Source organism: Microcaecilia unicolor, chromosome 11 (genome assembly GCF_901765095.1).
Source record: "Microcaecilia unicolor chromosome 11, aMicUni1.1, whole genome shotgun sequence".
In the NCBI taxonomy this organism is placed as follows: domain Eukaryota; kingdom Metazoa; phylum Chordata; class Amphibia; order Gymnophiona; family Siphonopidae; genus Microcaecilia; species Microcaecilia unicolor.
Window position 1 is genome coordinate 162,334,795 of NC_044041.1, and position 14,146 is coordinate 162,348,940.

Here is a 14,146-nt window from a genome sequence, read left to right on the forward strand (position 1 = left end):
GGGGTTCAATTCACCAATTAAACAAACAAAAATATTACAATACTTACATATAAATCGTGTAATTCCCCAGTGTGTATTATCACATAAAAGTAGACAGTATGGTGGTCATTTTATGAAGTTGCTTGCAAAATTTGTTGCTCCATTGGTGCACACTGTAAATTCTATAATGGGATCTTGGCATGAAGATTCCGTTATAGAATACTAGTGCAAGCCACCATTAGTACACCAAAAATATAATGCACCATCAGTTACATAACCTACAGAATTCTTTAAGGTACATCTGTTACTTGGCACCCTGTCCAATAGCATGCCTCCTAGCAGTTATGCACATCTTTACAGAATGGAGCTTAGTGCATTTAGGTGCTCAACTGCCAATAATTTTTGGCAGTGATGCATGTAAATGGTGTGTTAGTGTAGATACCAATTTATAGAACTGCCTTCTATGTTTTCTAAGCGCCTACCTTTGAGGGCCTTTTACAAAAGCCACAGTAGTATATTTAGCTGCGGTAGAAATCAGCTGGTGGTAAACGCCGAGACGCCCCAGCTGATTTCTACCACAAGCTAAAAATGCTACCGCAGCTTAGTAAAAGAGCCCTTTTATGCATGTAAATGCTGGGGCAATTTTGAAAGCACTCACTTGAGCTTCTAAAGAGCAGTATTTTTTATGCTCAAGTCACTTATACAAATTAGAGAGCAATTGTGTATCTGGGTGCTTGCAAACAGGGCCCCAGAAGGTACCTGGTAAAAGCCTATTCTATAAAGCAAAGTAGGTGCCTACTCTCCTTTATAAAATACTAGCATAACAGGTAATAAATGCATACGGTATTTAGGCATAACCACTTACACCATCCATACAGCTGGTTTAACTGCAGATGCCTAAATACCTAAGGGATACATGTAATTTATAGCATTCTATAAGGTATGCGTGTGCACAAAATTCTTCTGCACATCTTGTCATTCACCAATGTAATTACACTCACATAACCCCTCTTCATTGGTTCCCTATCCATTTTCATAGACAGTTCAGCCTCCTCTTCCTGATTTACAACTGCATTCTTTCTACAGCTCTTTAATATCTCTTCTTTCTTCTCTCTCCCTAACCCCAGCCAGTAAGTTTGTTCATCAAATAAGTTACTTTTGTCTCTACCCTTCTCTTCCACCAACTCCATTCCTTCCATCTGCTGTGCTGTATGCCTGGAATAGACTGCCTGAGTTGGTGCGTCATGACCTGTCTTTAGCCCTATTCTAATCCAGGCTAAAAGCCCACATTTTTGAGGCTGCTTTTAATTCTTAATACCTTATCCACCTGTACAACACCCATGCTGTTTTAATCATTCCCAAAATAAATGTACCAGCAAGAGGAGTAGTGTGACCAACACGACACTCCCAAAGACAACAGGACAGCTTATATTGAATCAGGAAACTTTAATGTATAAAAGACTCAACACGGCACCGTGTTTTGGCAATGATGCCCACCTCAGGAGTCTTATAATATGAATGATAGTAGAAAAAGACCTATAATATATATCCAAGCAAAACTGAGCGATGAGATAAAATAGTCTTTAAAAAGACTGTAAAAGTGTATCTAAATATGCCTGGGAAAACCCGCAGTAGTAAGACCACATAAATGTACTCCATAATCCCTTATTTGTTCTGCTTGTCTATCTTGAATGGATTGTAAGCTCTATCAAGCAGGGGTTGGCATGGAAATGATTCGTAGTAGTATTCTAAGCATTTATGCATGCTGTTAGCACCCATTGAAGAGAACTGCCCCCCTTAGCTCCTTCATTTGGAGGAGTATTTTCAAAGACTTACAAAGTTCCATACAAACCTATGGAACTTTGTAAGCCTAAGTGCTTTTAAAATGAGCCCCATGGCTTTATGCCCAGGGTGACTCTTTAAGTCAGTAGTGTTATAGCAAGAGCTCTGTGCATAACATCTTTATATGGAGAATGACTCTATAAGCTGGATGTGGTTATAGTGAGCTCTCCTATGTATGTTTAGAGAGCAATTTTAAAAGGCATTTCTATGGGTAAAAATATTTTATCTATAGAAATAGGTTCCTATAAATTATTGTTCTCCTAGGCAATTGAACTTAATGTGTGTAGAATCTATGTATGCATAGGTTTACCCTGATTGAGCAGAGATATTCCTTGCATTGGAGTTGTGGAGGGATTAACATCTATGCAAAAACTTTAGAAAATACCCATGTAAATTAACTCGGGAAATTTGTGGGTGTCAAAGAACTGGAGTTAATAGTTCTTTGATATTCTGACAATTATTCAAAAGGAGTATGCTATTACAAAAGTTCAATATGGCTACTTCAGAATTATTTTGACCCTGCAATCTAATCACACTGCATAAGGATAATTATGCCACCAAAAAGCCTCTGTACAGACTATCCAGCTTATTTTCGAAAGAGAAAGACACCCATATTTTGACCCAAATCGGGAGATGGGCGTCCATTTCCCGTGGGCGCCCAAATCGGTATAATCAAAACCCAATTTTTGGCGTCCTCAACTGCAGTCTGTCACGACGACGAACAAAGATCACGGGGACGTGTTGGAGGCGTGACTGGGGTGTGGTTATCGTCCGAGAGATGGGCTTCTTTAGCTGATAATCAAAACAAGGGCGTTTTTGACGAGAATTTGGTCCGCTTTATTTGGACCCTTTTTTTTCAGGTCCAAATCCCAAAAAAGTGCCCCAACTGACCAGAAGACCACCGGAGGGAATCGGGGATGACCTCCCCTGACTCCCCCAGTGGTCACTAACCCCTCTCACCAAAAACAACCCATTTTACAAACTTTTTTTCCCAGCCTGTATGCCAGCCTCAAATGCCGTACCCACCTCCATGACAGCAGAATGTGTTCAATCCTCTGACAGCCTTTCCCTGGTTCTGATGTGGGTCTCGGGTGAGTGTGACACCTTTTCTGTTAAGGGCACTGCAGAGTCACATCAGCAATGCATTGTGGTGGGTGTAGGGTATTGGGCTCCGTGATTCCACTAGCTTGTGTTAAATGCTCACGATGTTGGTAGTTGGTAGGCTCTACTCCCATGGTGTTTTTCCCTCTGCTTACTGGGTCGAGTGTGCCGTTTTGTTTCCAATAGTCCATGAGGTAGTGGCCATTTGTGTAAAACACTTTTACATCCCTTTCATGTGTTAGCCACGTTACAGCACTTAGTTCTTACCTTGGATGTTGCTGAAAGAGGGCACCATTCTGCCAGCTCTGACCTACTGCTAATCTCAGTATCAGCGAGACTCGTTGCCAATGGGGCACAACCTGATCTGCAGTTAACTGTGAGTAAATGTGCTTATTCAAATAAAGGACGTTTTCAGCGAGATTAGTCTTCAGGTGTGAACTGCTGTGCCAAGGTTATACAGCAGTAACAAGTCCTGTCCCTGGAGCACTTTTAGTGGGTACTGCAGTGCACTTCAGGCAGGCAGACCCAGACCCAGGCCCATCCCCCCCCCAACCCCTAACACTTGTGGTGGTAAATGAGAGGCCTCTAAACGGTCTGTCCCGCCTCTTCACATACCCGTTTTCGGACATAGATGCCCATGGAGATGGGCGTTCGATTATGCCCCTCCACGTATCACACTGAACATACACCATATTAAGGCAGAATCTCTAATAAACCTCCTACCTCCACAATACTTTCTAAGCTCATATGGTACTAGACAGTTTGACTATGCTTAGACATCTCCAATCATTAATAGCCCGTCTAGATACTTTCTATTATGACCAATATATGAACAGACCACAAAGTATTTCACTCCTTGATTATGTAATTAACCTTGTTTGAGCCTGTAAGGCTTAAAATGTTTTAACCAATGATCTATTTAAGTATTTTATTTCTTGATTATGTAATGATGTTCATCTAGACCTTAGGTCTTAAAATGTTTTACCTTTTGATATATTTAGATATTTAATTTCTGATTATGTAATGACATTCATTGTATAAGGAAGGTTCCCTGGATAATTGATGGTTAAATGTCAATTTACAGTCGATTGTATTTGTACTCCGCTTAGAACTTGACAGTCCAGTGGATTATAAATGCCAAAATTAAAACTTTAGAGAAAAGATCATAATCAAAGCAGGAAAGCTGTATCAAGGCACATAAGGAAGAGGGTAGTACAAAGGGAAGTAGGTTACAATGATATAATGCTTAAAACACAGTGCAGCAAGAGGGAGATAGGGAAAGGTCAAGTTGGGCTGGAAACAAATGCAAAGAGGTGAAATAAGGTGGTGACTGACATAGACGGCCTGATGTGCAATAGTCAATATCTTACAAGGTAATCTTGTACGCTACCAGGATTCAGTGCTCAGCTTGAAGGGGGGTTATGTGATCAGATTTCCTTCTTCCTAGGATTAGTTTAATAGAAGTAGCTCATAGCAAAAAAAAAAAAAAAAAGGCTTGGATAGCTTCCTAAAAGAAAAGTCCATAAGCCATTAGTAAGATGGACTTGGAGAAAAACCACTGCTTATTTCTAGGATAAGCAGCATAAAATGTATTGCACTGTTTTGGGATCTTGCCAGGTACTTGTAATCTGGATTGGCCACTGTTGGAAACAGGATTCTGGGAATGATGGTCATTCGGTCTGTCCCAGTATGGCAATACTTATGTAGTTCAAATTTATTTGATATACCACTAATCAGTCAAAAGAAATATAAGCCTTTTTATATACATATAATATCCCACAGATGTACTCACATATTTCGTTTTGAAAATTTACCTGTAGCTACACAGGGAAAAGTATGTGCATAATCTTTATGAATCCACAAAGTTATAAAATTATGCCATAGGCGTATTTGACATGATACAACCAGAATCCTGATGCTAAGGATCCCACGTATTGGTCTTTCTTTTGTGAGAGCCCTGAGTCCTGCTGATGCATTTTCTTTTTTATCTTTAGTAAACCGGACTATAAAACCATACCTCTGGATATGTGCCAGCTGCCAACAATGAAATCAGAATGCAGCAAAGTTGGGGAAACTTCTGCTATGGAACCAGACGATAAAAGTAAGCATTCAGCTGTCTTCTGGGTTTAAAAAACCTGTAAAATTCTACATATACCTAAAAGGGTATTGTCCTATTTTCAGATAGTGGAATGATCAGATCGCATAACTGAAAGATAAAATCAGTCTGAGACCTGTGTGTGTGAATGAGTGGGAATCTATGTGTGATGGCATTTGTGTGTTGTAGTGAATGTGATCTGTTGAGAATGAGGCTGCTTGTACAGGTTGAGAATTTTGAAAGGGGTGCGGAAAGCAGTGACTATTTCAAGATTCACAAAAGTAATTTAAAATTAATCAGGTCAATATTCAAGTGCTGGTAGTCAGCATTTCTGGCTAAATTAGACACAGATATATAGTGCCAAGCCCTGTGTGGGCATCAGCATTGAATACATGGGTTTATAGCAGTGCCCAGAAGCTATCCGGGTATGGCTGATATTCAGTGCTGTACTCACATAACTAATTGGGCGTAATTAGGATTGCTTTTTATGCAATCCAACATGTCCGGTTAGCTATGCTACCACCAGCACTTAAAACTACCAGTGTCAATCCTGCTGAGTACCACATTTATTAGAATGGATATTCAGTAACACTGAGATTTGAATGCACTGCCTCCACTGCATGCAAATCTCTCTCATGAATATTCATTGTAGATATTCTGAAAACCTGACTAGCTGGAGAGACTCCAGGACCAGATTTGGGAAGCACTGCCCTATTATAAAATTTTGGGAGGTTTGGGAATCAGGGTAATAGAGTGTCATGGGTAGGTGCCTATAGAGGTGTTTATGAAGTCAAGTAGATGCCTACTTATTTTATAAAATACTAGCAGATGTATAAGAAAATGTACTTGGGATATAGGTGTGATCATTTACACTTGCTTGAGAGCTGGTGTAAATGAAGGAAAGCAATTTATGTATGTGCATAGATTAAGGTATTCCATAATGTATGTGCATATGTGCTATATGTATTTGTGACGTGAAGAAGAAAAAAGTATAACTTCACTTTTGGTGGTGTTGAGAATAGGAGGTTGGATTTAAGCCAGGAAGAAACCTTAGAAAGGCAGTTGTTGAGTGATGACTAAAGATGAACTGGTGACCCTAAAAAAAAAACAACCTCTAAATGTCAACAGCATAGCAAAAAGGCAAGTGTTGTTCTGAGTGACAGTGAGGAGGGAGGCAGGAAAATGTTAAATAGAGAGGACGTAAGTATGGAACACTGAGGGACTCCAGAGTGCAGATGAAGAGGGTGGGTAGACTCGCAGTTGAACGAGACGATAGGAGCGGTGATTGGCCAGGTGGTCACCGAGGACTGGGTTGAAAACTATGATCTTAGGGCATGAAATAGGGTAGTGCTTCTCAACCCAGTCCTCAGGGCACAACCAGCCACTCAGGGGTTCTGGATACACCCAATAAATATGCGTGCAATGGAGGTAGTGCATACAAACTTATCTCATGCATATTTATTGTGGATATCCTGAAAACCAGACTGGGTTGAGAACCTTTGATGTACTGTGATAAAAACTAGGACCAGGTCAGCCTGTCCTGAATATCTAGGCTAGAGCTAGTTGGGAAATCTAGACATAATGCCACACTATACTGCTGGTAGGTGATCTTTCAGAAATTATTATGAAAAGGAAGATGGCAATTAGTAACATAGGAAGGGTGTGTGTGTGTGTGTGTGTATATATATATATATATAAATAAATAAACATTTTCCAAATTCATATAATTAAAAGAGCAGTGCCACTGGCATTCCTGTAGAAGCTATCACATTAAAGCAGTCATTCTCAACCCAGTCCTTGGAAAACAAACCAGTCTGGTTTTGAAGATATCCAAAAGAATATAATAAGAGATATTTGCATACATGGAGGCAGTGCACACAAATTTATCTCATGCCTATTCATTGTGGGTATCTTGAAAACCTGACTGGCTGGGTGTGTCCTGAGAACTCCTCCATTAAAATGATTCAGTACAAATTTATTTTATTTATTGGGATTTTCTGCAGGTCTTACTCGCTGCAGAGCTTCACTAAGAGACTTGCCAATGCAGCGTAATGCTGTGATAGCAGCACAGGCTCAATTACCAGCTCTTGCTAAAATTAACTTTTAGATTCCCTTTTTCAGAACATGATTCTTCTTTGGAAATCAAGCTGGGAAACCCATACACAACCTGGAACACTGGTGCCCACAGCACAGCCAAGGAAAGAAATGTCACCGGCCCCATAGAAGCTGACTGCAAGAGCAAAGGATCCAGTATTAATCCTAGTGAGGCTGAGGAGATTCAAAAAGGAATGGCCATGCACAAGAAAAGAATTAAGCTGGAAGTCTTCAGGGATGGGGAGATAGCAAACTCAGAATCAGGCAAGAGTGCCAGTGAGGAAGAGGCAGACAGGATGGCTCCTAAAATGGACCAACGGATCAATGGATATAGGTGGAAAGGAGACCCACCCAGGTTTCACACTTCAGGATATCCTCCTGTCATTCAGGCCCAGAGGAACCCAGATGAAGCTGCCACTCTGGGACTCTGCATTAAAACACAGCAGCCTCTGGCTCCAGCCTATAAAGGTAGGATGTGGGATTATATGACCTTCATGGAAGGGTCGTGCACTAGAAACACAGCACTTCCTATGGAAAAGCATAGCTTGAGGCAGCCTAGTTCCAGCTTGTATGTATCAATTCCTGAAGATGTACTGATAACACCAGAGACCGACAACAGTAATGGTGGTGGCCCTCACAAGGTTCCGCTAGCTGCTTCATCACCACAAGGTGGCTTTATCCACCTCCATCCAGCAGCCTCCCTGGAAACCATGTCTCCACCATTCTCTGGGTCCTCTTCTGAGGACAGAGCTGCTATTATGCCTCTGGGGTACCCAAATGAAACAGAGATTCTTCAACAATTCCAAGCACGAAATATGGTCTTGCCACTTATGCATCAACTTAGAGGGGAGCTGAGTCAACAACATTCTATCTCCAGCACCTTGATTTCTTCACAGAGCCTATATTCAACAAGCACTATCAGATATGCCTCAGCTGATACGAGTCTGGCCATGAAAGGAAATACAGGCCCTACTTCCCACCCTATTGGTTTTATTGACCTTGGCAGCACTGAAACCAAAATGCCCATAGAACTCATGTACCACCATCACCTACATAGACTGAATGTAATGCCATCCTCCACAGGTTTTGCAACAATTGAACATCTGTTCCCCTCCCTGTCTCTCTCTCTGGGTCCTGTCAGCACCCAAAGAGCAGCAGAGTGGAAGGAAAGCCATGGTACATCTACAGGCACATTCTCCTGAGCTCGGGTGACAGCTTGTGGTGGAGGGTCTCAGGAATAGCTGGCTCCACATACAGCTGCTTTGAATGAAATAATTTTGCAGGTGTTTTTTTTTTTTGTATTGCTATTGACTACCTTTAAAAGTGGACTAACACGGCTACCACACCTCTCTACTCAAGATGGAACATACCACATACAGCCGCATGAAAAAGCAAATGAACAAACTTATGGAAAAAGAAACAAAAGTGAGCTGTACAGGGGGAAACCTCTGTTTTTTTTCTGGAGTCAGTGATATATGTATATCCCAGGTATTCTATATTATCTGTTGTTGTGAAGTAAGAAACCCCAGTGCCCTAGCTCTTGAACTAAGATCCTGAAGCACCATCTAGTGGGAACATAAGATCACAGCCATTTCCAGTTGATTGTTTTGTATTAGAATGCAGAGTAACCAGGTTAATCCCTCCCTTATTCTCAGTAAACAAAACACCTCTGAGAAGTTTAAAAAAAAAAAAAAAAAAGAAGAAAATGTAGTCTGATGCACAGCCATGGGGTTTTCTGCCCCCCCCCCCCCCTTGCCATATGTTCACACCCTCTGATTATTCCATCTAAAATGCAAATTTTTGTACAACTGAGTTTAAAGGGAAAGTTTCAGAAGAAGATTCTCCCCCCTACAAATTATTTCAAGATTACTCAGAAGTGTTTTACTAGCAAAGAACATAAAAACTGTTGTTCTGTATGCCTTTAAGTTGCTCCCATCCAATTTCCTAGCAAGAGCATTCCTAGAACAGCACACACATGGGGAAGGAGATTTTGGTTATGCTCCACTACCAGGAGCAGCATTACGTATACTGTGTGCATGGAACAGCATTTCATATACTTACCCAAAAGCATCCCTTCCTCTCCCCATGAGCACTCTAAAGAAACTACAAGCAAGCAATGCACCTTGAAATTTTCAAATTTATCCTTTGCCTCTTGAGATTCTCTTCAACTGTGGAATTGTTTGATAACAGATCAGTGCAGTTTGGGCATACTGTGTTTTAAAATAGAAAAAGGCTTGAAGGGGAAAACCAGCTTCAATTCTCTGAGATGGGCACTTGAAAAAACCTTTACACACGTTGTTGGATTAATTTTTCTCTCATTACAAGCACCAGCTCATTTTAATAGAGAACTATTGCCGTAAAAGTACTATTCTAATTTTAAATCTCTCCCCCCCCTACTACATACACCTATTATTCCCTGCCAAGTGTCACCTTTTGAAATCTCTCCCCCCCCCCAATAATTCACTTCCATAAACCTTAATGGTATCAACTTTTCAGTATAATTTTGTGCACTCCTTAACAGGGTGTACATATATGAAGGAACAGGGAAGAGTTTTACCAGTGTTTAATAGCAGTAGAACTATTTAGTACAGGGGTAGGCAAACATGTCTCTTGAGGCCTGCAACCCAGTCGATTTCAGGATTTCCACAATGAATATGCACAAATGCATGGCCTTCATTGCATGTGAATAGGTCTCATGCATATTCACTATGAAAATCCTAAAAATCTGACTAGTTTGTAGCCCTCAAGGGCTGAGTTTCCCCATCCCTGATTTAGTGTCACAGCAATTTATGCAAATAGTTACAGATATACACAAGCCAGATATGCACAAGCAGTCAAAAAATATCTATTCAGTGCTGCTATTTGGATAGTGTCTGGCACTGAAAATCCAGGTAAGTTCCAGCCCTGGAACTTATCTAGATAGCAGACTGGCCACTATCCCCATTGTTCCGAAACCAGGACCTGGAGGCACCCCAACCAGTCACGTTTTTAGGATATTTACAATGAATATTCATGAGAGAGATTTGCATGCACTGCCTCTACTACATGCAAATCTCTCATGAATTATTCATTGTAGATATCTTGAAGCAGTGGTGCCTCCAGGACCAGGTTTGGGAACCACTGCACTATCCCATAAGTTCTGGGACCACCCATACTCCACCCTAGCACAATTCACATAGTGTTACTAAATAGCCTTACAGACCACCCCTGCACTATCTGGATAGTGCTTTTGAATATCCCAATCAGCAGCACTTATCCAGATAACAGGTGCTGTTATTTAGGTAAGTGCTTTTGAATGTGGACTTGACAGTTCCTGAGAAACCAAATCTGACTATGAAAGGGGAGGCTGGTTCAAGCGTTTCTTCAGAACTTGCAACACCAGGATTTTTTTTTCTGTAAAACCATCCAGCTGGCAGGAGATGGTAAAACACATCTGAAGTGCAAAGTTAAATAAAAACTAGATTGTCAAGCACTAAGAGTCACTGTTACTGACTTATAAATAAAAGAAAATGAAGTGTATTCAGAAACCTACTTGCTGTGCTTGTCTTTGCTTCTCATTCACTCTGGGTTTATACTTTAGGTCAGCACTACAAGAGTATGAGGAAACTTCAAACAAATTCTTTGGCTGCCTGCCTTTTTATACCCAAAACTGGGAGAATGAAAAAGATGAAAGGCCTACAGTTTCTGTCAGCAATCTTGACTTAGCACACAGGTGTGATTCTGATCAAAGTAAAGCACTCAGGGATTTGTAGTGCTGCTTACCAGCACCATTACAAGCTCTATTGCCCCAGTGATCTGACCAAATGGAGCCTTGGATCCTTAATAGCTAAAAACAAGGCTGGTTTTCAAAATATATATAATGAATATTCAGGAATATTTGCATACAGTTGGGTCAGAGAGCCAGGTTAATTTGCAAAGCTTTCTAATCCTGAAAACCAGAACTGCATGTAGCCCTCAAAGAACCAGGTGATCAACCTTTGGCTTCAAGGTTTAGAAAAATAAAAAGCTGATGATTTCAATCAAGAAGGGAAGATATTTTAAGAACCTTGATGAACAGTACTTCAAGTCAGTCCTGATTTAATTACTTTGTTTGTTTAAAAAGCTAAGAAACCCTTAGCTTGAACTAAAAGCTAGAATGGCCCACATTACCATGCAATGGAAAAATTATGTCTTACCTGATAATTTTCTTTCCATTAATCATAGCTGACAAATCCAGAGACTTGTGGGTTATGACCCAGCAGGCGGAGATAGAGAGTACCAAACTGAACTCTGCTATATAGGCAGGCATGCTGCTTGGTATTTCTCATAAAGCAGAAGAAATAATAAAGCGAACCTTTCTTCCTCCTCATAGAAATGAAGCATAAACCTGTCAACTAACAGAACTATGCACAAGCAACCACAGCAAGAAACCTAAGCAGAGAAACAGACAGCTACTCGTGCCAACCTCGTTAAAGGTGGGAATCTGGATTCGTCTGCTGTGACTAAAGGGAAAGGGAAATGGGACTTGATATACCTCCTTTCTGAGGTTTTTTGCAACTACATTCAAAGCGGTTTACATAGATTCAGGTACTTATTTTGTACCAGGGGCAATGGAGGCTACTCCTCTACAGGAAAGAAAATTATCAGGTAAGACATTTTCCTTCCTTGTCATCAGCAGCAGATGAATCCAGAGATTTGTGGGATGTAGCAAAGCAGTAGGTGGGAACCAGACACAGCTGCAATAAGAACTGATGCCCTGAAGAATGCCTTAGACCTAAAAACCGTCAACCGGACAAAACGTGTGTCACAAGGACCATGCAGGGGACCTTCATAGAAGAGAATGAAAAGATGTGCTGAGAGGACATATGCCCAAGCAAGCTACAGGAAGGGAGACCATGCCCAGACATCCACTGGTGGCCTGAAGGTACCAGAAAGGCCCACAGCGACCGTGATATAAAGCAGCAGATGGAAACTCCCAGGATGATTTTCCTCACAAAGAATGGAAGAAATAACGGTTGATTAATGGAAATGTGGAAACCACCACATGCAACAATGGCAGAACTGTGCCGAGACTTCCAAGTCATGAATAAGGGATATGCACAAAACACAGTTAGGATTTCAAATTAGTGATGGAACCAAGCAAAAAATGCCAACCTGGAGTCATGTTGACCATGCAGACATGATGCCAGTTCAAGCATGAAGGCACACAGGAGAACTCTGAAGTAGTAAGAAAGGGAGGATCCTGTCACACGATATGGCTGAGGTCAAGGATAGGAAGAGGACTGTGCCCCAGGCTCGGAGCCAAGCAGAACCCTATAGGCACAGGATGAACTGAAATATGCCAGCTAGCTACATTCTGCACAGAAAGGGCTGAGCTGTACACTATGGAACATCAGAGGTGTGCTCCCCAGCTAAACTAGATTCTCTAACAAAGTGGGAAAGTCACAGATGGCAAAGATGAGACCAGTCCGAGTTTCAGATATGGAACAATGTGGAAGCTGTTGTGCATGTTCAGAGATAGATTCACTTCCACCTCCATGAATGGTGTAGTGTTCCTCATCCAGAGATGCAGCTGTGTCCAGATCCAGACAGAGGGCTGCACCCCAGAGCAAACAAGGAGCAGTGCTCCGTTATCAGAGATGGAAATGGACTATACATCAAGAGATGGAGTTTTGAACAACTCCAAGGATGAAGCTATGAGGCATACCCAGAGAAAGAAGGAGATTCACTTCCTAAAATGAAACCTCACCTTGTGTTCAGAGGTGGAGTTGGGCATACGCGCAGAGAAGACATGCCCCAAAACCCAGGAGGAAGCTGTGTCCCATAGACAACAGACTGAGCCAACTGTACTGGAGCGATACAGAAGAAGCTGAGATGAAGCTATGTTCCACACCCCAAGATAGCGTATGATTCATATTCATAGATGGAGCTTTGCTGACTATCCCAGATGGAGCTATGCCCTCCACTCAGAGATGGAGCTGTGCTCTACCCTCAGAGATGGTGCCATGCTCTACATGCAGAGAGAGAGCAGTGCACTAAATTCAGAGTGCACTAAATTCAGAGAGCGAGAGACAGCTTCTCTAGACATACAGAGATGATACAATGGAGATGCGCTCTAAATGCAGAGATGGAATACTGATCATCATTCAATGACGGATCTGCGTTCAACAGTCAGATGGATCAGAACATAAAGATGGAGCCACACTCAATGGGCAACAATGGAGCTGTGCCCAGTCATCAGAAATGGAATTGTGCCCCACAAAGAAGTCTTGGCCACCAGACACAAATGATTGTGTTCAGAGTCAGGACTAGGGCTGCATTCCACACACAAAAAAAAGGAGGCGTTTGCTCCTTATTCAGACATGGAGCCATTCCAGAGAGGAAACTGGGAATAGTATCCTGAGATGGAAACAAACTGAGACTGGGACCAGTGAAGGATGAGTGGCCCATGCTAGATATGGTGATGTGGCCACCGGGAGTAGCCAGAACTGTGCTCCACAGTCAAATACCAAGCAGCACAGCATGTGGAAAGGGGAAATTGTGCTGTACACATACTGATGGAGCCGCGCTCCACATGTACAACAGAAGAAGCTCAACAGCCATGAAAAAGCCAAACAGCTGTGGCTGTGCACTGAGCGGCAAAGGCCGACAACAGCCACAGGAACTTCTGGAGGCTGACACAGCTACAGCTGCTAACAGTGAAGGAGTGCCTGTAAAAGACACAATCACGCCGCCTGTCCAGTGGGGAGAGAGCACGAGACAGCAAGAATCTGATAGTATGCAGTGGGCAGAGAGGCCAGGCAGCCTGCGTAGCCCCCAACAGGAAGATCCCAGAACAGCAGCCAGGAAGAGGCCGGCGATGGCGCCACAAACTGGCTTCTACCGATCAGCAGCAAAAAACAGAAGGCTACAACCTGCCAGGTGCCAAGGGGGCATCCCACCTGGCACCTACTCCAAGCCGCAAGGCTACAGCAGCCTACCGCAAGGCTACCGCGGGAGGTGGTGGAGAGGAAAACGGTAACGGAATTCAAACATGCGTGGGATAAACATAAAGGA

The 14,146-nt window shown here is 42.2% G+C and overlaps 1 protein-coding gene across 1 annotated transcript in view; it reads left to right on the forward strand.

Moving 5' to 3' along the window:
• Positions 1-8,313, forward strand: part of NPAS1 (neuronal PAS domain protein 1) — a 173,768-nt gene extending 165,455 nt beyond the window's left edge. The window contains exons 11-12 of the mRNA XM_030219981.1: positions 4,917-5,023; positions 7,139-8,313. Coding sequence (XP_030075841.1) covers positions 4,917-5,023; positions 7,139-8,313 — 1,282 coding nt within the window. The remainder of the gene's footprint in view (positions 1-4,916; positions 5,024-7,138) is intronic.
• Positions 8,314-14,146: the final 5,833 nt, after the last annotated feature.